The sequence below is a fragment of the Scomber scombrus genome, chromosome 24 (assembly GCF_963691925.1).
Source record: "Scomber scombrus chromosome 24, fScoSco1.1, whole genome shotgun sequence".
NCBI classification, from domain to species: Eukaryota; Metazoa; Chordata; class Actinopteri; order Scombriformes; family Scombridae; genus Scomber; species Scomber scombrus.
The window spans coordinates 290,972-312,986 of NC_084993.1; the positions used below are offsets into that span (position 1 = coordinate 290,972).

Consider the following 22,015-nt stretch of genomic DNA (forward strand, 5'->3'; position numbering starts at 1 on the left):
TAGGTTGCTCATTGTGAAAATGATAAGTAGGCTTCGTCCTTGAGTTGTAATTATAACAGTTTCAGTGGAGCAGTGTTAGTAAGTGTTTATATTTGGACTACTTACACATTTATGTTTCACCTCCTCATTAGTTTCCACTAGAAGCTGTTGCTCACTGGGTAAGAGGTGTGCAGCACGTGTTTTTTCCATGTCTGCATCAGTAAATCTGTGACCGATGGTCTGTGTAAGAAAGCCGTGAACACGCACGTATCTGAATTACTGAGACCTGGCTCCACATATTTGTTTTTCATCATCCTGGATTGGAGAACATGCAACAGACTGAGCCAGAATGAACTGATGATACAGTATTTTTAAAATTTCATTAACTTTGTGAAAAATTAAATTAATAACATTTACTAATATTTAATTTTAAAAACATTTTGATTTATAAACTACTGGAAGTTTTTTTAAATTACTAATTTATCATTTTATTATATTCTAAAATATTTATATATGTTTATTTTATTTTGTACAATTTTTTTACTAACTTCATGAAAACTTAAATTAATAAAATGTAATAATATTTAATTTTAAAAACATTTTGTTCTTAAAAAAAACAGAAAATTATTTATTTATGTGTAAATGTTTAATTACTCCCCAATTTAAATATATTATAAATTAGATATTTTCTGATGTTAAAGTCAAAATCTGCTGTTTCTGGTCAAATGGCGCCATCCTGTGGACATCAGCCGCAACTACAAGCAGAGCTGCAGGCAGATTTATAAACTGCTGGAAGGTTTTTTAAATTATCATTTTATTAGATTGTAACATATTTATATATGTTTATTTTATTTTGTACAACATTTTAAAATGTTCATGAAAACTTAAATTACTTTTTTTTTTTTTTTACTAATATTTAATTTTAAAAACATTTTGTTCTAAATAAAATAAAAGAGAACATTATTTATTTATGTGTAAATGTTTAATTACTCTCCACACTTCTTTTTATGTGTCTTATTTTTCTAAACAGCAAATTTAAATATATTATAAATTACATATTTTCTCATTTTAAATATAAAAATCTGTTTCTGGTCAAATGTCGCCCTCCGGTGGACATCAGCCGCTACTACAAGCAGAGCTGAAGGGTGCGTTTGGTAGAGTGGGCCGGCTGGTGGGAGGGGCGGAGCTTAGATCACTGCTGGGTGCGTTTGGTTGCTTTCAGCCATATGAAGTACTTATACTGCGTTCATACTACTATATGAAGTACTAATACTGCGTTCATACAGCCATATGAAGTACTTATACTGCGTTCATACTGCCATATGAAGTACTTATACTGCGTTCATACTACTATATGAAGTACTTATACTGCGTTCATACAGCCATATGAAGTACTTATACTGCGTTCATACAGCCATATGAAGTACTAATACTGCGTTCATACAGCCATATGAAGTACTTATACTGCATTCATACAGCCATATGAAGTACTTATACTGCGTTCATACAGCCATATGAAGTACTTATACTGCGTTCATACAGCCATATGAAGTACTAATACTGCGTTCATACAGCCATATGAAGTACTTATACTGCATTCATACAGCCATATGAAGTACTTATACTGCGTTCATACAGCCATATGAAGTACTTATACTGCGTTCATACTGCCATATGAAGTACTTATACTGCGTTCATACTACTATATGAAGTACTTATACTGCGTTCATACAGCCATATGAAGTACTTATACTGCGTTCATACAGCCATATGAAGTACTAATACTGCGTTCATACAGCCATATGAAGTACTTATACTGCATTCATACAGCCATATGAAGTACTTATACTGCGTTCATACTACTATATGAAATACTTATACTGCGTTCATACTGCCATATGAAGTACTTATACTGCGTTCATACTGCCATATGAAATACTAATACTGCGTTCATACAGCCATATGAAGTACTTATACTGCGTTTATACTACTATATGAAGTACTTATACTGCGTTTATACTACTATATGAAGTACTTATACTGCGTTTATACTACTATATGAAGTACTTATACTGCGTTTATACTACTATATGAAGTACTAATACTGCGTTCATACTGCCATATGAAGTACTAATACTGCATTCATACTACCATATGAAGTACTAATACTGCGTTCATACTGCCATATGAAGTACTTATACTGCGTTCATACTGCCATATGAAGTACTAATACTGCATTCATACTACCATATGAAGTACTAATACTGCGTTCATACTGCCATATGAAGTACTTATACTGCGTTCATACTACTATATGAAGTACTTATACTGCGTTCATACTGCCATATGAAGTACTTATACTGCGTTCATACTGCCATATGAAGTACTTATACTGCGTTCATACTGCCATATGAAGTACTTATACTGCGTTCATACTACTATATGAAGTACTTATACTGCGTTCATACTGCCATATGAAGTACTTACACTGCGTTCATACTGCCATATGAAGTACTTATACTGCATTCATACTGCCATATGAAGTACTAATACTGCGTTCATACTACTATATGAAGTACTTATACTGCATTCACACAGCCATATGAAGTACTAATACTGCGTTCATACTAATATATGAAGTACTTATACTGCGTTCATACTACCATATGAAGTACTTATACTGCATTCATACAGCCATATGAAGTACTAATACTGCGTTCATACTAATATATGAAGTACTTATACTGCGTTCATACTACCATATGAAGTACTTATACTGCGTTCATACTGCCATATGAAGTACTTATACTGCGTTCATACTGCCATATGAAGTACTTATACTGTGTTCATACAGCCATATGAAGTACTTATACTGCGTTCATACAGCCATATGAAGTACTAATACTGCGTTCATATAGCCATATGAAGTACTTATACTGCATTCATACAGCCATATGAAGTACTTATACTGCATTCATACAGCCATATGAAGTACTTATACTGCGTTCATACAGCCATATGAAGTACTTATACTGCGTTCATACTAATATATGAAGTACTTATACTGCGTTCATAGTACTATATGAAGTACTAATACTGCGTTCATACTAATATATGAAGTACTTATACTGCGTTCATACTGCCATATGAAGTACTTACACTGCGTTCATAGTACTATATGAAGTACTTATACTGCGTTCATACTGCCATATGAAGTACTTATACTGCGTTCATAGTACTATATGAAGTACTTATACTGCGTTCATAGTACTATATGAAGTACTTATACTGCGTTCATACAGCCATATGAAGTACTTATACTGCGTTCATAGTACTATATGAAGTACTTATACTGCATTCATACTGCCATATGAAGTACTAATACTGCGTTCATACTAATATATGAAGTACTTATACTGCGTTCATACTGCCATATGAAGTACTTACACTGCGTTCATAGTACTATATGAAGTACTTATACTGCGTTCATACAGCCATATGAAGTACTTATACTGCGTTCATACTACCATATGAAGTACTTATACTGCGTTCATACTGCCATATGAGGTACTTATACTGCGTTCATACAGCCATATGAAGTACTTATACTGCGTTCATAGTACTATATGAAATACTTATACTGCGTTCATACAGCCATATGAAGTACTTATACTGCGTTCATAGTACTATATGAAGTACTTATACTGCGTTCATACTGCCATATGAAGTACTTATACTGCGTTCATACTGCCATATGAAGTACTAATACTGCGTTCATACTGCCATATGAAGTACTTATACTGCGTTCATACTGCCATATGAAGTACTTATACTGCGTTCATACTGACATATGAAGTACTAATACTGCATTCATACAGCCATATGAAGTACTAATACTGCGTTCATACTACCATATGAAGTACTTATACTGCATTCATACACCCATATGAAGTACTAATACTGCGTTCATATAGCCATATGAAGTACTTATACTACGTTCATACAGCTATATGAAGTACTTGTACTGCGTTCATACCATATGAAGTACTTGTACTGCGTTCATACTACCATATGAAGTACTAATACTGCGTTCATACTACCAAAATAAAATAAACATATATAAATATGTTACAATCTAATAAAATGATAATTTAAAAACCTTCCAGCAGTTTATAAATCTGCCTGCAGCTCTGCTTGTAGTTGCGGCTGATGTCCACAGGATGGCGCCATTTGACCAGAAACAGCAGATTTTGACTTTAACATCAGTAAATATCTAATATATGATACATATATACACACATATATCATGACATGTTTTAAATATTGTACAAAATAAAATAAACAACCATTATTTTATTTTATTAATATTTTAAAAATGTATTTTACTTCATGAAAACTTAAATTAATAAAATTTACTGATATTTAATTTTATAAACATTTTGTTCTAAATAAAATAAAAGAGAACATTATTTATTTATGTGTAAATGTTTAATTACTCTCCACACTTCTTTTTATGTGTCTTATTTTTCTAAACAGCCAATTTAAATATATTATAAATTAGATATTTTCTCATTTTAAATATAAAAATCTGTTTCTGGTCAAATGTCGCCCTCCGGTGGACATCAGTCGTAACTACAAGCAGAGCTGCAGGGTGCGTTTGGTAGAGTGGGCCGGCTGGTGGGAGGGGCGGAGCTTAGATCACTGCTGGGTGCGTTTGGTTGCTTTCAGCCATATGAAGTACTAATACTGCGTTCATACAGCCATATGAAGTACTAATACTGCGTTCATACAGCCATATGAAGTACTTATACTGCATTCATACTAATATATGAAGTACTAATACTGCGTTCATACTGCCATATGAAGTACTTATACTGCGTTCATACTGCCATATGAAGTACTTATACTGCATTCATACAGCCATATGAAGTACTTATACTGCGTTCATACTACTATATGAAGTACTAATACTGCGTTCATACTACTATATGAAGTACTAATAGTGCGTTCATACTGCTACAAGAAGTACTTATACTGCATTCATACTGCCATATGAAGTACTAATACTGCGTTCATACTGCCATATGAAATACTTATACTGCGTTCATACAGCCATATGAAGTACTTATACTGCGTTCATACTGCCATATGAAGTACTAATACTGCGTTCATACTGCCATATGAAGTACTTATACTGCGTTCATACAGCCATATGAAGTACTTATACTGCGTTCATACTGCCATATGAAGTACTAATACTGCGTTCATACAGCCATATGAAGTACTTATACTGCGTTCATACAGCCATATGAAGTACTTATACTGCGTTCATACTGCCATATGAAGTACTAATACTGCGTTCATACTGCCATATGAAGTACTTATACTGCGTTCATACTGCCATATGAAGTACTAATACTGCGTTCATACAGCCATATGAAGTACTTATACTGCGTTCATACTGCCATATGAAGTACTAATACTGCGTTCATACTGCCATATGAAGTACTTATACTGCGTTCATACAGCCATATGAAGTACTTATACTGCGTTCATACTGCCATATGAAGTACTAATACTGCGTTCATACTGCCATATGAAGTACTTATACTGCATTTATACTACTATATGAAGTACTTATACTGCGTTTATACTACTAAATGAAGTACTTATACTGCGTTTATACAGCCATATGAAGTACTTATACTGCATTTATACTACTATATGAAGTACTTATACTGCGTTCATACAGCCATATGAAGTACTTATACTGCGTTTATACTACTATATGAAGTACTTATACTGCGTTTATACAGCCATATGAAGTACTTATACTGCGTTCATACAGCCATATGAAGTACTTATACTGCGTTCATACAGCCATATGAAGTACTAATACTGCGTTCATACTGCCATATGAGGTACTTATACTGCATTCATAGTACTATATGAAGTACTAATACTGCATTCATGAAGCCATATGAAGTACTTATACTGCGTTCATGAAGCCATATGAAGTACTTATACTGCGTTCATACTGTCATATGAAGTACTAATACTGCGTTCATACAGCCATATGAAGTACTAATACTGCGTTCATACAGCCATATGAAGTACTTATACTGCGTTCATACAGCCATGTGAAGTACTTATACTGCGTTCATACAGCCATATGAAGTACTTATACTGCGTTCATACAGCCATATGAAGTACTAATACTGCGTTCATAAAGCCCTATGAAGTACTTATACTGCGTTCATACTACCAAAATAAAATAAACATATATAAATATGTTACAATCTAATAAAATGATAATTTAAAAACCTTCCAGCAGTTTATAAATCTGCCTGCAGCTCTGCTTGTAGTTGCGGCTGATGTCCACAGGATGGCGCCATTTGATTAAAGTTAAAATGTCATTTTTACCAAGTTACTCACAACAGCAGTAGGCGCTGCCACAGGTTGAGGAGGTGCTGGTTGTTCCACTGATGATGCTGAAGGAGGAGCAGGAGGAGGTGTCAGTGGATGGGGATAAAGAGGAAGGGAAAGGATCCTCTGGTATCTGGACAGAGACCTGCAGCTGTAGAGTTAGACAGGGATGAACAAGTTATTGTGTGTTTATACATTTTCTTTTATGTTCACCTGGGAAGAATTTGTGGTGATTTTGCAGCTCTCACATAAAAGCCCTAACCCTAATCATCAACATCTGCATAAGTACATTTAGGAGCTGGTCTTCTCTGATACTTAACTGTCTTAAAAATAGTTGTTCCAAGTTCCAAAAAAATCAATCAAACGTGTGATTAATTGACTTGTTTTGGCTCTAACGTGATAGATAATGTAATAGAACCGAGTCAGAGGAAGTTGCTGCAGTTCCACCATCAGTCCACTAGATGGCGACACATGAGTTTATAGACTTGAGACTGATTTGAAAAGTTGCAGGAGTGACAACAGATGAGGTGTGTGCTGGACTCACTGGGTGGATGGATGTGTGCTTGGTGAAGCAGCAGGAGGAAATATTTGCAGGGTGAATGAACAAGTAAGTTATGTTATTAATTTTGACTTGTTTTTATTCATTCCAACTAAATAAAAATTAAATAAAAGTAAGTAAAAGTGCTGTTTAAGGATGTTTTCTACTTTTAGACGCTGTTAAATGCTTCTTGCTTTAACTCTTCACTCAGTGAATGAGTGACTCGACACTGACTGACTGTCCCTCCACATCAGTGACTACAACACATTTAATATTCAAACATATAAATCGGTTAATTTTTCAGAGCTGCAGAAAAAGAAAAGGAGATATTGATCAGCTGTTGGTTGATATTGTTTGATTCTTGCAAGTTGATCAATAATTAAGATGTAGATATTTAGATTTATCTTCTTCCAACATGTTCTCCAAAGTTTGTGATGAACCATAAACATAAAAGAGCAAGAAACACAGTGGAAAGTTACTGTAGAAAAATAAGTTAAACTAAGTATGAAAGAAAGCAAACTTACAGTGAAGAGTTCAAACTGCTGCTTTACTCAATGATGTCAGTCATGTGACTATTTGGCAGTCATGTGACCTGCATCAGGTGACTTAATGGATCCCAACAGGTAAACTACTACTGGTGTTACTGGTCATCAGACAAAGCCACACTGCCATCTGCTGGTCATTTATGAACATTACCGGTGCTCCTTAAAATCATTCATTGTCAGGCATTTATCAAAGTCTCCTCTAAGATATTTTAGTTGATAACCCAAACCCGTACCTCAAAACTATCCCAGGATCAAAGCCACAACCTTAGAACTTCCAACCCCGTCCGTGCCTTGTCAAGTCTTAAAGAGCTTATAATACCTTATGAACCTACTAGAACACAGTATTCAGTTCTCAGGTTCCTCTCCTGTGGAACCATCTCCCAGATTGGGTCGGGGGGCCACATTGACATTAACACTAAAACCTGTTCTCCGGGCACATTTAAACCTTCACTTTGGATGTTGGACTTTAAAACTACTCAGAGCTGTGCAAGATTTGAACCAACAACCTCAAAGCTTCCCAAGCAGTCTTCTAACAGCCTGAGCTACCTGGACTGACACTCTTAGATTTTTTTTTAGAGCTTTTGACTTTTTATTTGGGGTTTCTGACTTTAAAAGCTTCAAGCAGGAATTGAACTCACAACCTCTGAGAAGATGTCTTACCCACTGAGCCATTGGATGTTCATTGAGGTCTGTTGTTTTCTCACAGTTTTCAGTCTGTCCTGCACATTGCTTTAGTTTTGTCAATAACATTAGTCCTCAGACTGGAAGTGAACCAAACAGACTGTGTTTCAGTAAGCGTTGGAGCGCATACTGCTGAGCTGTACCTCTCTACAAGCTACTGAGTGCTGGATCTCTTATTTGTGTTTCCTGTGAGAAGATCAACAGTAAAGAAGTTGAAGAGCACCTGAAGGAGGATTTGAACCAGGACTTGTTAGTGTAGATAGTTTCTAACTCTTATCCTGCTGAGCTGTATGCAGCTATGTGCTCGTTCTCCTATCTGTGCTTTTATCTGAGAAGCAGCTGAACAGTAAAGAGTGAGATGAGCATGTGAATAAGGACTGGAACCAACGTTAAGTCTGTCATGAGGCCACGATGTAAGTCACTCATCCTGCTGAGCTGTTGGTCCTGATGAAGCTTAAACTGTCTTCATCTGGTTGTTTTATCAAAAGGTTCACAGCTGCGAAAGGATGAAAGTTGAGTTTTTCTTTTAGAAGTTTGACTTGAAAACGTACTGAGCAGCATACGAAGCTGGGTTAGGGTTAGAAGCATAAGAAGCTGGGTTAGCGTTAGAAGCATAAGAAGCTGGGTTAGGGTTAGAAGCATAAGAAGCTGGGTTAGCGTTAGAAGCATAAGAAGCTGGGTTAGGGTTAGAAGCATAAGAAGCTGGGTTAGGGTTAGAAGCATAAGAAGCTGGTAGGTTGTGAGGACGAGCTTTAACCTCCTGAGCTAACAACCTTCACTTCTTAAAATGTTTGTTTCCTCCAAAGCTGTCAGTGCTTAAGTGACTCTCTGCAACATGAAGTCCGACACTGTAGGAGTTTACTCAGAGCTTTAAAGTGTTTCGTTTCTTTGTTGACATTTAGGCATGGATGGGGTTCGAACCCGTGATCTTTGGTTTACGAGACCAACGCCTTACCACTTGGCCACCACGCCTCTTTGAATGACCTGAAACAGTAAAAATCTACAATGTAATATTCAGAAAGTTGTGTTGGTGCTGTGAGAAGCATGTCGGTCAAAGCGTCACAGAGCTGCTGGCAGCAGAAGTCATGATCCATCAGAGCTGAGTTTTCAGGTGTAATGAACATTAAGGCCACCGGGGGGCGCCAGTACAACAGCTCACTGCATTTAAAGCATCCATGTTTGCAGGTCAATAACAGAACATATAGATGTTTTATCTCCTGTTGGGAGTTCATGTTTATGTTAAGTTGATGTTTAAATATATTTAGTGTGTATAAGTTTCTATCTGATCTCTGTGAGGACTCTTTGCAGCTTCAGGATCCAAGTACTTCTTCCACCTCTGCTGATGTAGATTTATGCTGCTTTCTTGTTTCACATCACTCCCCCACTTCTTCCACCTCTCTGGTACTCCTGGGGGGGAATCATTGGATCTCACAGTTTTCAGTCTGTCCTACACATTGCTTTAGTTGTGTCAATAGCATTAGTCCTCAGACTGTGTTTGAGATCATCCTGCTGAGCTGTACCTCTCCACAATCAATTGTGTGCTCGTTTTCCTATTTCTGCTTTTATCTTTTTTTATTGATTATGAGTAAAAATCACACAAACATTAAAATAATGTTGGTTGGGCAAATATTTCCTGTTTAACTTCTTTCATTCACACATTTATTATTCATGATGTATGCAGCAACTTTGCTCAAATGCTTCACTGAAGTACAATTTTGAGGTGTTTACAATTTGCAGTGAAACAGGCGTCCACCTCTTAATATTGCTATTATAATTTTTATGGAATTTATGTTTAATTTAATATAACATCAACTCCTTTTTTGTGCTTTCAGTTTCTCTTCTCGGCGGCATCGAGGACAGCAGCGGCACTGTTCTTCGCCTCCTGCAGCAACGCCGATGCTCTCTGCTGAGTCTGCAACACAAAACAAGAAAAGAAAAGCCAGTGTTTGGTTTGTCCGTTCTAGGCTACTGTACTAAATATGGTGGTGCAACATGGCGGGATCTTTGGAAAAGGACCCACTTCCTACGTAGACAGAAGGTCTGAGGTAAAGGTGATTATTCATTCATTATTAGTGGACAAACTTACAGCCAGTTTGAAGCTGTCATCAGTGATGTCTTTGAGGTTGATCACGACGTTGTAGTACGCACCAAAAACAGCTGCCTCCAACGCTTTAGCTGCTACCTGTAAACCACACAAACACCACATGATGCTACTGTAGACAGTGTTTCTGCTCAAACAACAAAGTCACAATTACATGAAAACATCTAATTTTTTAACTCTTTAGTGTTTCTGTCACACCTGAGCGTCAGACTTGCAGGCGATGTTTCCATAGACGACCATTTCTTTGAGGGGCGGCCAGAGGACGTTGACTCTCTCAGCCAGAGACAACGGGACACCGACCGCTCGCTTCAGACCTTCCTGCATCGCAGCTTCTCGTCTTTACAGGGTACACGATTAAGAAAAACAACAGTGTAATTTACAGTTGTCAGTACCCTGTTATTTCCTGGTTTAGAGCCACTTGGTGGCCATAAAGAGAAGTGAATTTAATATCTTGTGAAGATTGTATATTGTAAGTAGGATTATAAATGTTTTGCAGATTTTAAATGATTACCTTTTTATTTCCTCTGCAGTACTCTTTGGCATTTTCAGTGCCGCCTGCAACAAAAGAGGCAAATAATAGATGTTTAAAGTAGCATTAAATGGAAATACTACAGTAAAGTGATCACTAAGTCACCATGTAGCTGTTGAAGGCGGAGGAGTCGGCGTCCACCATGTGCAGCAGCTCGTTCATGGCCTGATGGAACGGAGGGATCAGCCTCCTGATCACACCGTCCAGGTTCTCAAACTGCCTCTTCCCATACGTCATCTGGCCCACCATGGCGCCCAGTGCCGCCCCCTAGAGCACACATACACAGACTCATCAAAGACATTTTATTATTTATTATTTATTATGATTGGGAATAGATGCAGATGTTTGTTTTGTACCAAAGCGGCGACAGCAGCAGAAACGGATCCTCCACCTGGAGCCGCCGTCCGAGCTCCGACGCTATGGACAAACTGCTGCAGAGACAGAGACACCAGGCGTCCGTCCTCCTGTGACCTCACCATGTACCTGCACACGCACAACAGCAACCCTGAACCTCTAACACACCTTCACATACATTTATCAGACCTCATTATTGCCAATAGATCACGTGTCAAATTTCATAAAGAAAAATGACCAAATGTGACCACTGGAGGGCAGCAAACGATCATTTCTCTGAGTCCACAGCAGTATTTAAGGCAGTTTAATAACATGTGTAATGTCCTTATAATATTGAGATAAGTGTGATGTCATCTAAAACTCACTCTATGATTCGTTCCTTTGGATTGAAAGGACCGAGAGAGTCGAGGCCGAGTTTACTGATCACCTGACACAAAGAAAGAAAAAACAAATTCAGATCCTGAGACAGAAAGTGACGTAAAAAACTAAAAAGTATTTTCTCACCAGTCGGACTTTGTGCTCCTCTTCGATGATGAAGAGTCGGTCTCTGCTGATGTAGAAGTCTGCAGAGTCCAGCAGAGCCTTCAGAGGGATGAGACCGACGATCTGAGAGCCGACCACCGGCAGGTTCAGATCCTGATCAACATGAACAATAATTACCATCAGTAACAAAACAAATCACAGCTGATCACAACTTTGCACACTGTCAGTAAAATCCTTGAATGTTGTGTCCAAACCTTTGAGTGCTACTGTATGAATATATGATATATATTATATTATTAACACTTTATTTGCTATAATTAGTGACACATTTTGAATACTTGAGGATGGTTGTTAGAATAAGGGTTCGGGTTTGTGTCACTGACTGCAGATGACTCTACACTCTGTTGGTTGCATCATTAGAAACTACAGCAGGTCCTACTGAAAGGACATCGACAGCTTTGTAAAGAGGTGCAATGAAAACCACTTAATTTTAAATCTAAATAAGACTAAAGAACTTATGGTGTCTCCTGTTCTTATTAGTGATGAGTACTGAGGTTGTCCCCTACTACAGGAAGCTTGGTGTCTTTGTGGTTAACAGGCTGGACTGGAAAGAGAACACAAAGGTCCAGACTGTTCTTACATCTGTTATCAAAGTATGATGATGCTTGTAGAAACATGTCAGTTATTAGTACTACAAATTAAAGACTAAACGGAACCCTAACCCTTTTTTTAAGTGTATTTGGGAAGATACAGCGTGAGACGTTAAGAGACGGCGTGTTGACCTCTGACCTCAGCGTCCCTGCAGACTTCCTCATACACGCTGTGGAGCGGCGTCAGCTCGTAGTCCAGGATGTTGGTGGACACCTGGGCGATGTTGGCCTCGTCCAGGTACCAGCCCATCCCCTGCACCTTCTTCAGCAGCCCCGGCTGGTGGACACACAACAGGACGGATCACTAACTGATGCTCTCACCACATCCAAACATCCTGAGCAGCAGCAGGTACCTGGTCCTTCCCTCGGCCCTGCTCCCTGACGTCCAGCGCGATGCGGTGCGCCTGCTCTTTGGTGCCAATCAGGTTCACGTTGTAGGCGATGAGGAACTTGCGAGCGCCTGTTACCGTGGCGCCCCAGGACGGTACGAAGGAGGCGGGGCCGAAGTCTGGAGCCCATCCGTCACGTTTCAACTGCAGGAGAGAAAACAGATGATCCACAATAATCTCAGTTTAACAGTTATATTATCGATAAATCATCATTGTTGCATCTATAAAATATCAGAAAAAACCTGTTTTAAATCCTGTTTTAACCTCCTGCTTCCTCACATGACAACGTTACATTCTGGTTTAGCTGGACCTTATACTTCATACTGCTGAACTTTGACCTGTTGTCCTCATTCGTATATGCTTTTTTGTGCCACCTAGTGGTCGCAAAAGCACATTACAGTGTAAAAATCAGAGCAAAAAGTCAATCAACAGCTGCTCTCCAATGAAAAGTGGAGCAGCTACAAAACCTCATCACATTATGGTTGAAACTTGTTTATTTATGCTTCATAACGTTTGTAGTTTGATATGTTGTCCAAATATGACTCATTTTAACAACAAGCTACAACACTGCTGATTCATGCGAAGTGAAGGTTTAAATGTAAGAACATAATTAGTTTTATACACAGTAAAATAAAGCCAGTGTCTCCATAATCAGCCTGTTTTACTCTCTACTCCGCCGTGTGGCAGCTCTCTGTACTGCAGTGCATCACCTTGTCGGGTAAAGCTTCGTACTCTCCGGCTCTCACAGCTGGAAGACTTATGCGCGTCTCTTTCCGTGCTGCTTCTCCGTAAAGATAAACTGTGGATGAAACGTTAAAGTATCTTTTATTTTAATTTAGAGAAAAACAAAACATATATTCACAACATTCAGTATTAGTGAGCGTAAAACACATTTGACTCTTTTTAACAAGTGAGAACAAAAGAAAAGAGGGTTTGATCTGTTTATCTGCACTATTGGATGTTTTCCTTGGAGCATTATGTTCTGTTGAGATAAACTGTCTCTTTGCATCTTCTATTACTTTATGTCTTAACTCTGGATCATTTATCTTGCTTTAAACTCCTCTCAGTATATAATAATAATAATTAAAGACACAATGTCTCACCAGGCACATGCAGCATGTCTGCCAGTCTCTGTCCGAACACGTTGGCGCAGGAGACGCAGTCCTCCATAGTGACGTTCTGGACGGGGATGAAGGGACAAACGTCCATGGCTCCAGTGCGAGGATGCTCACCTGCACAGGTAACACACATCAGACTGACCTGCTGAAGGGCTCTGACCAATACTCACTGTTTCAGAGTGAGTCATTTAATGTTATGAGCCCATTAAATGACTGTTACCAGATGTTATCACGACCATTTTAATGCTTCAGACGTGCCGATTGCACCCAGCAGTAGATACAGATCAATCTGTACCACGCTGTTAAAAGTCATGATGTTTGATGTTGTGGTTTTGGTTTGGTTAGGTTTAGGCACAGAGACCATCATGGTTTGGGTTAAAATGATGTTTGGGATCAAATGTTTGGGTCAAAATGATAATTTAAAATGTGGTTAAACATGATAACTGTTGGTTATAAATGAGGCTGAAGAGTGACCTAATGATCCATCCACCCATCGCCTCTTTTTTTTCCTCTTCACTTTAATATGTGCAATAACAATATAATCTCTGGAACATTACCACTCAATACCAACTTTATTTAAATTCCTGTTGTGCTGTAGATAATGTAAACAATGTCTCAATTATTATTATGTTTTATTATATACTCTACTTCTCTATTTTACTGTCCACTTGCTGCTGTAACAATGCAAATATCCCCATTGTGGGACTAATAAAGGAATATCATCTTATCTTAATTGTCTGGGTCATAATTAGCATACTATGGCCACTAGGTGGCGTCTGTAACTCAAAGCTGACCTCAATCCTACCAGTGGACGATTACTGAAAGCCAAAAGACTCGTCTCAACATGAATAAACTCCACCAGGTGTTTATGAACCCTGATCTGGTGTCTGGGAAACTGAGACGAATTGTGACTCTTTTGGGTTTTGGTCTCTGTTAATGACCTACTGATCCAATTAGGAGGTAAAGTACCATATGACCCCGAATCTTTGGGTCATTTAATGTGCTGCTACCATCCTGAGCCGAAGCCCACCTGAGTGTTTGCTCATGTCGATGAGGCTGAAGGCCTGGCGGGCGGCGTTCAGCGCTCCCTCCACCACGGCGTCAGGGGAGCCAACGAAGGTGTAGACGGTTCTGTTGGTGGAGGCTCCTGGGTCGACGTCCAGCAGGCTGCAGCCAGGCGTGCCGGAGATGGCTGCAGAGATGGCATCAATCACCTGGAACACAGACTTAGTTTTAACTGACTGCCACAGGAACAGATTGATAAATAATCATGTTGTTTAAGTGATTTGAGTTTTAGGGGGTACAATGTTTACATCGGGTATTTTGTGTCAGTGTCTTCAATGTTACTCTAAACAGTCTGTAGAAAACCTAAAACTTTATTAACCAGTCTGTGGAAAACCTATAAGGGCCACATATATATGGGTTGAAACGTCTATTTTTAAGAGTGAATTCTCAATAAAAGAATTCAGCATTTAGCAAAAAAATAACAAGACAGAGAGAATGCATTTTAAATGTTTACAGACACACTGTACAAGAAGAAAAACTCATTTTCTGGCAGCAGGGACACCAGAAAATGATAATTAACATCTATCATGTGTAGTTTCACAAGAAACCTGAAATCTTTTACTTTTAACACATATTAACCCTTTCACACATAGTGGTCACTACCGTGGAAAGCTATTCAAAAGCCCTAACCTTAGTGCGTCACACCAAACACTACCACTCCATCTGCACTAACTTTTTTTTAAATGAGTTCAAATATTGTTTTTCATGCCTACAGAGAAATAAAAACACTTCGGGAGCATTAAAGGGTTCATTGTTAAAATAAAGTCATACAACTTTGAATAAATATAATTATATAATTGGTAAAATTGACATTTAGAAACTGTTAAAAAACATAATTTATGTATTTTCTTTGACAGGTCAGTAAACTGCTTATTATTGTAATTTTAATACAAATAAAACAGACTTCACTGAATGTTAACTACAATCTGTTCATTGTTTAACTAATGTTTGTGTTGCATCACAGAGGAGAGGTCAGAGGTCACACTCTGTTAAATATGTCGCAATACCAGCAGTTATGAATACATGATGAATATCTAAAACAATCAGACATCTCAAGCTTTTCTTAGTGAGTGGACATTGAGTGAGGTTGTTTTGCCGACATGTTAACGCTGAAATTTGAGCTTTAAAGTTCATTTTTGAGTGAATTTTGAAGTCGCTTTGATCATCTGTCTCTTGTGTTTGTTTTCACTGAATTATGAGTTTAGTTTTATAGGAAAATGAATCTTCAGGTAAAGCAACAACACCTGAAGCTGCTGTATAATCAGATAAAGTAATAAACAAACAGCTGTAAAAACACGTCTTCACACACTTCTAACTGGTAAGAGACAAGTTATCACAGGTTAGTGTTAGAGGTTAAAGTCACTGCAGAGATAATGAGCGTAAAGAATGTGCAGTTAATGATTTATAAACATCCAGATTGTAAAAAATACACTGTTTGAAATATGAAAGGAAATATCTAACCTCTTTGTTTCGGCCTTCAGAGAAGTTTGGGACACACTCCACCAGCTGAGCCATGGCGCCTGCAGACTGACTTCACACTCATCCACAAGCTCACACTGTCAGTCTGAAGGTCTCATTGCCCCCCCTCCCAAACCCCCCCCCCCCCCCCCCCCCCCCCCCCCCCCCCCCCCCCCCCCCCCCCCCCCCCCCCCCCCCCCCAACATTAAACAGAGTCCAGTGTGTTCAATCATTGACAGCTGAGCTCTGCATGTAGGTCAGCTGACAATCATTAGCAGGTCTGCTGTTAGCGCCACCTACAGGCTGCACAGGCTTATCTGTCTACTGATTAATGCATTCATTCATTATTCATTACTGATACTTAATTTACCCACAGTGGCCTGAGGGGGGCGCCAGAGGGAAGGATGTGAAATCATTCAATAAACAACGAAGTTCAAAAAAAAATCCAGCTGTCATATTTTAAGTTTTATCATGAAATAAATAAAGTTTATCTTTTCTTTGAGTGTCAGAAAATAGTGAAAACCTCCTCATGATACATTTAAATATCTTACCAACAATATTCAGTTTAATGTCGCATACAAAAACAAACCTTTGGCTCAATTTTTCAATATTTTTTTAAAAGATAACCTTGTTGTTTTGTCTGTAAAATGTCAGAAACATTAATAAAAATGTCTGTTATTGTTCATATAAAGCTGCAACCAGCAGATATTTCATTTGCTTTAAAAATGAAGAAAAACAATGAATCAGTTATTAGTTTAGTTTCTTTTTCTGCCAATCAGCTGATCAATGAATGTTGGTTTAGTTTCTGCAGATTCAGGCAACATTTAAAATAACTTTTAACATTACAGATTATTTTATGATCTCATGTTAATCAGCAAAGTCTTTAAATGTTGATGTTCATCATATATTATTCTTAAAAATGTATACTTCTATTTCTGTATAGATTTATATGAAAAGAAAAACGTCAAAGGGAAGTTATTAAAAATCATAGAAAGGAAGTTTGTAATCGATCTATAAAATGATGAAAAATGATGATCAGTGTTTCCCAAAGTCCAACATGACGTCATCAAGAAGAACAAACCAGAACATATTCACATTTATGCAGCTGGAATCAGAGTGAGGACATATGCAGCAGAGACCTGAGAGCTCACACACACACACACACACACACACACACACACACACACACACACACACACACACACACACACACACACACACACACACACACACACACACGCTCAGCCTCTGCAGCTCATCTACAGACCACATGGTTAGCGTGCAGCTCAACAGCTACATAAGCAAACACTGATCTCGTGTGTTTTTGCATGATACAGTAATGACATTGAAATGTGTATCATAAATGAATTTATTGCTTGGAGGTGTCGTTGGCTACCGAGGAAGATAAGCTTAACCATAACACACTGTAACACTGCAGCACACACACACACACACACACACACACACACACACACACACACACACACACACACACACACACACACACACACACACACACACACATGACGCACACACAGACTGATGGAAATATAATGTAAAAAAAACATTGAATGGTTTTTACTTTGATCATCATGAACCAATAACACGTCTTCACTCACGTTTGTTTATAATAATCTGACCTGCTGTGTTGTTTCGAGAGGTCAGAGGTCAGAGGTCAGAGGTCAGGGCCGGTCAGTGTTTGACCAACAAAAACACATTTTACAAATCGAGTGACACGACTCTTTCAAACTGGAGTGAAAACATGAAAATCCTTCACGTTGGGGGGGGGGGGGCGTTTACCTTTCATTTCTGTCATTCTGTGTGCTGCAGTAATAAACTACCGTTACGCACCAAAAACATTACTGACATATCTATTGTTCTCTAAAGTGAGACAGGTTGCCAAAGATATGTCATTCCACTAAACTTTATGTTTTCAATGGAAATGTGATGTATAATAGTCTATGTGATGTATAATAGTCTATGTGATGTATAATAGTCTATGTGATGTATAATAGTCTATGTGATGTATAATAGTCTATGTGATGTATAATAGTCTATGTGATGTATAATAGTCTATGTGATGTAAATGTGTTTCAGGAGGGAATACATTTATTAAAACATACTTCGACACATCAGACGACTCTGTGTATTGATTGGCTGCGGCTTTTTTCTCGCCACACTTTGCCACAAAAAGTTCAACTATTCCCAACTTTTTTTCGAGGTTGAGGTTCAAGTTTCACTCATTGATTTGTGGTTGTCTGGTTTTACCTCCAATCAATCAATCAATCAATCAATCAATCAATCAATCAGTGGCACTTTATTGATATACAGTAGCACCTTCGTACCGACCGGTGAAGTCTGGTGATGATAATATGGTAAAAGTACCAACCAGTCAGATTCACACAGCTCAGTTATGTTTATAGAAGAAAAGTAAATAAACCTCCAGAGCATTGTTTCAAACAGCTGATGACCTTTGAGCTGCTGTGTTGACTTTTATGATTTCACCGTCATTCCTTTATAGATCTGAGCTGAATATTATCACACCAACACTTCCTCCTGTGCAGCACAGCTCAGCTCAAACTGGACCGTCTCTGATCGGCATTAACATGGACTTCTGGTTTCTGCTCGTTCTCACTTTGGGTAAGAAAACTTTAACATTAAGAGACAAATGTGTATGTGTTGGATTATTATCTGCACAGTACAACAGTAACGACATGATTCATTTCCTCTTGATGTTATGATACATGATGCATTAGATCAATACATAAGTTGATTGTTTCAGGACTCCTGAGGCTTCGTACTTCAAACTTTCAAATAGGAAACATTTATGTTTTAAGTTCAACTGTATAATATTAAATTACAACATTGACAGTAAGATAAGGCAAGTTTATATTAGTACAGTCTGATGTACTTGTACTTTACTGCAGTATAGTTTGAGGTACTTGTACTTTACTGTAGTACAGTTTGAGGTACTTGTACTTTACTGCAGTATAGTTTGAGGTACTTGTACTTTACTGTAGTATAGTTTGAGGTACTTGTACTTTACTGCAGTATAGTTTGAGGTACTTGTACTTTACTGCAGTATAGTTAGAGGTACTAGTACTTTACTGTAGTACAGTTTGAGGTACTAGTACTTTACTGTAGTACAGTTAGAGGTACTTGTACTTTACTGCAGTATAGTTTGAGGTACTTGTACTTTACTGTAGTATAGTTTGAGGTACTTGTACTTTACTGCAGTATAGTTTGAGGTACTTGTACTTGTAATTACTGCATCTGTCTCCTCACAGCTGTTCCTTTGGCCTCCTCCAGAACAGAAGCACAAACACCAACAACCCACATGACCAGCAGCAATACTGACTTCCCAAACCCTGCTACCATTACTGAACCACGACCTACCACTACGCCTCCTGAACTTACTACTCCTACTGAAACAATTACTTCTGAACCTGCTTCTGAATCTACTGAAAATGCTGAAACTACTAGTCCTACCAAAATAATAACTACTGAACATTATCACACTACTAGTCGTGTTACCACTACTGAACCACTTGGTACCACAGTGCTTACTGAAATGACTAGTCTTACCAAAACAATTACTACTGAACCTTCTCAAACTGCTGACAAAATCAATACAGTTCCTGAAGTTATGAACACTACACATACATTTTCTAGTGAAGCTTATGAGACCACCGAAACAATTACAATTGAAACTTCTGACCCTCCTAATACTACTGCACCTACTACCGAACCACTTTCTGAACCTACTGGTGCCACCAATACAGTAACTTCTGAACCACTTTCTGAACCTACTGGTGCCAACAATACAGTTACTTCTGAACCACTTTCTGAACCTACTGGTGCCAACAATACAGTTACTTCTGAACCACTTTCTGAACCTACTGGTGCCACCAATACAGTTACTTCTGAACCACTTTCTGAACCTACTGGTGCCACCAATACAGTTACTTCTGAACCACTTTCTGAACCTACTGGTGCCAACAATACAGTTACTTCTGAACCACTTTCTGAACCTACTGGTGCCACCAATACAGTTACTTCTGAACCACTTTCTGAACCTACTGGTGCCACCAATACAGTTACTTCTGAACCACTTTCTGAACCTACTGGTGCCACCAATACAGTAACTTCTGAACCACTTTCTGAACCTACTGGTGCCACCAATACAGTTACTTCTGAACCACTTTCTGAACCTACTGGTGCCACCAATACAGTAACTTCTGAACCACTTTCTGAACCTACTGGTGCCACCAATACAGTTACTTCTGAACCACTTTCTGAACCTACTGGTGCCAACAATACAGTAACTTCTGAACCACTTTCTGAACCTACTGGTGCCAACAATACAGTTACTTCTGAACCACTTTCTGAACCTACTGGTGCAAACAATACAGTTACTTCTGAACCACTTTCTGAACCTACTGGTGCCAACAATACAGTAACTTCTGAACCACTTTCTGAACCTACTGGTGCCAACAATACAGTTACTTCTGAACCACTTTCTGAACCTACTGGTGCCAACAATACGGTTACTTCTGAACCACTTTCTGAACCTACTGGTGCCACCAATACAGTTACTTCTGAACCACTTATGACCACAATGCTTACTGAAACTAGTGAACCCGCTACTGAGGTTACTGGTTATACATATACACTTACTAGTAGACCTAATGAAACCACTACAATTTCTGACGCTACTAGTCCTGGACCTACTACTAATACTACTACTACTACTAATACTACTACTACTACTAATACTACTACTACTACTAATACTACTACTACTACTAATACTACTACTACTACTACTACTAATACTACTACTGCACCTACTACTACTACTCCCCCAACGACCACTGCTCTGATTTGTCATAATGGAGGGACCTTAGTGGATGGTGTCTGCATCTGTACTGATGACTGGACTGGAGAGACGTGCGCAGTAGGTGAGTCAGATTTAGCAGCAGCAGCTAACAACAGTGTTTAATTTTTAAAAAAACAAAAAAACAACAACAACAATAGTTTCTGATATGTCCCTGTTCTGATCCAGAAGCTGATAGGGGGTCTTTAGAATAATTAGCCCCCCCCTTTTTTTTACTGCAAAATACACATGAATCAGTCTTTACAGGAAATTGTAACTTTGCAACTGCAATCATTAATGTAAATTCAAGAAGTCTATATAGTATTTACAAGATCCTACTTAACCCTCACATACTGGTCATATTCTGACTTATACTTATATTTATTATATTATACACTAATTCACATTCATCAGTCATTAAGAAATGTTTGATTAATCTTATAGGAAAAAATTACATTCACAATCACTATTTTAAGGTCCATGAGAACATTTTATAGAATATGAAGAATATATAAATGCTGATTTTTGATTTATTTGAAATAAACACAGGTCCAATTTGCACATTTGCACATACAAAATGTGCATCAGCTGCAAAAAAAAAAAAAGTATGCACTTTATTTCTAATTTTTAATACTGTGGGTCACATGAGGAAAAATCTGACAGAAATGTGTATATGGTGTTTTTAAAGCTCCCAAATGTAAAACAGTGTGTAAGGGTTAAATAAATACCTGCAACAGTACGTATGATTAAATATAATAAATTAATCAGTCAGCAGTATAAGATGTAAGGTCAATGATTATATGCTTTAAATTTATGACTGTCA

The 22,015-nt window shown here is 38.0% G+C and overlaps 1 protein-coding gene and 1 non-coding gene across 2 annotated transcripts; both read right to left on the minus strand.

The window, feature by feature from the left end:
* Nucleotides 1-9,069: 9,069 nt before the first annotated feature.
* trnat-cgu (transfer RNA threonine (anticodon CGU)) lies at nucleotides 9,070-9,141 on the minus strand. The gene has a single exon. It is a non-coding gene; the product is annotated as a tRNA-Thr (tRNA).
* A 657-nt stretch (nucleotides 9,142-9,798) lies between these two features.
* Nucleotides 9,799-16,440, minus strand: ftcd (formimidoyltransferase cyclodeaminase). Its single transcript, XM_062414505.1, has 14 exons — nucleotides 16,320-16,440; nucleotides 14,824-15,007; nucleotides 13,779-13,907; nucleotides 13,386-13,474; nucleotides 12,640-12,819; nucleotides 12,426-12,563; nucleotides 11,658-11,789; nucleotides 11,519-11,580; nucleotides 11,156-11,282; nucleotides 10,905-11,066; nucleotides 10,782-10,825; nucleotides 10,469-10,607; nucleotides 10,256-10,351; nucleotides 9,799-10,081 (listed from the first exon to the last, which is right to left on the minus strand). The coding sequence occupies exons 1-14, from the start codon at nucleotides 16,371-16,373 to the stop codon at nucleotides 9,998-10,000; spliced, it is 1,620 nt and encodes a 539-aa protein (XP_062270489.1). The 5' UTR covers nucleotides 16,374-16,440; the 3' UTR covers nucleotides 9,799-9,997.
* Nucleotides 16,441-22,015: the final 5,575 nt, after the last annotated feature.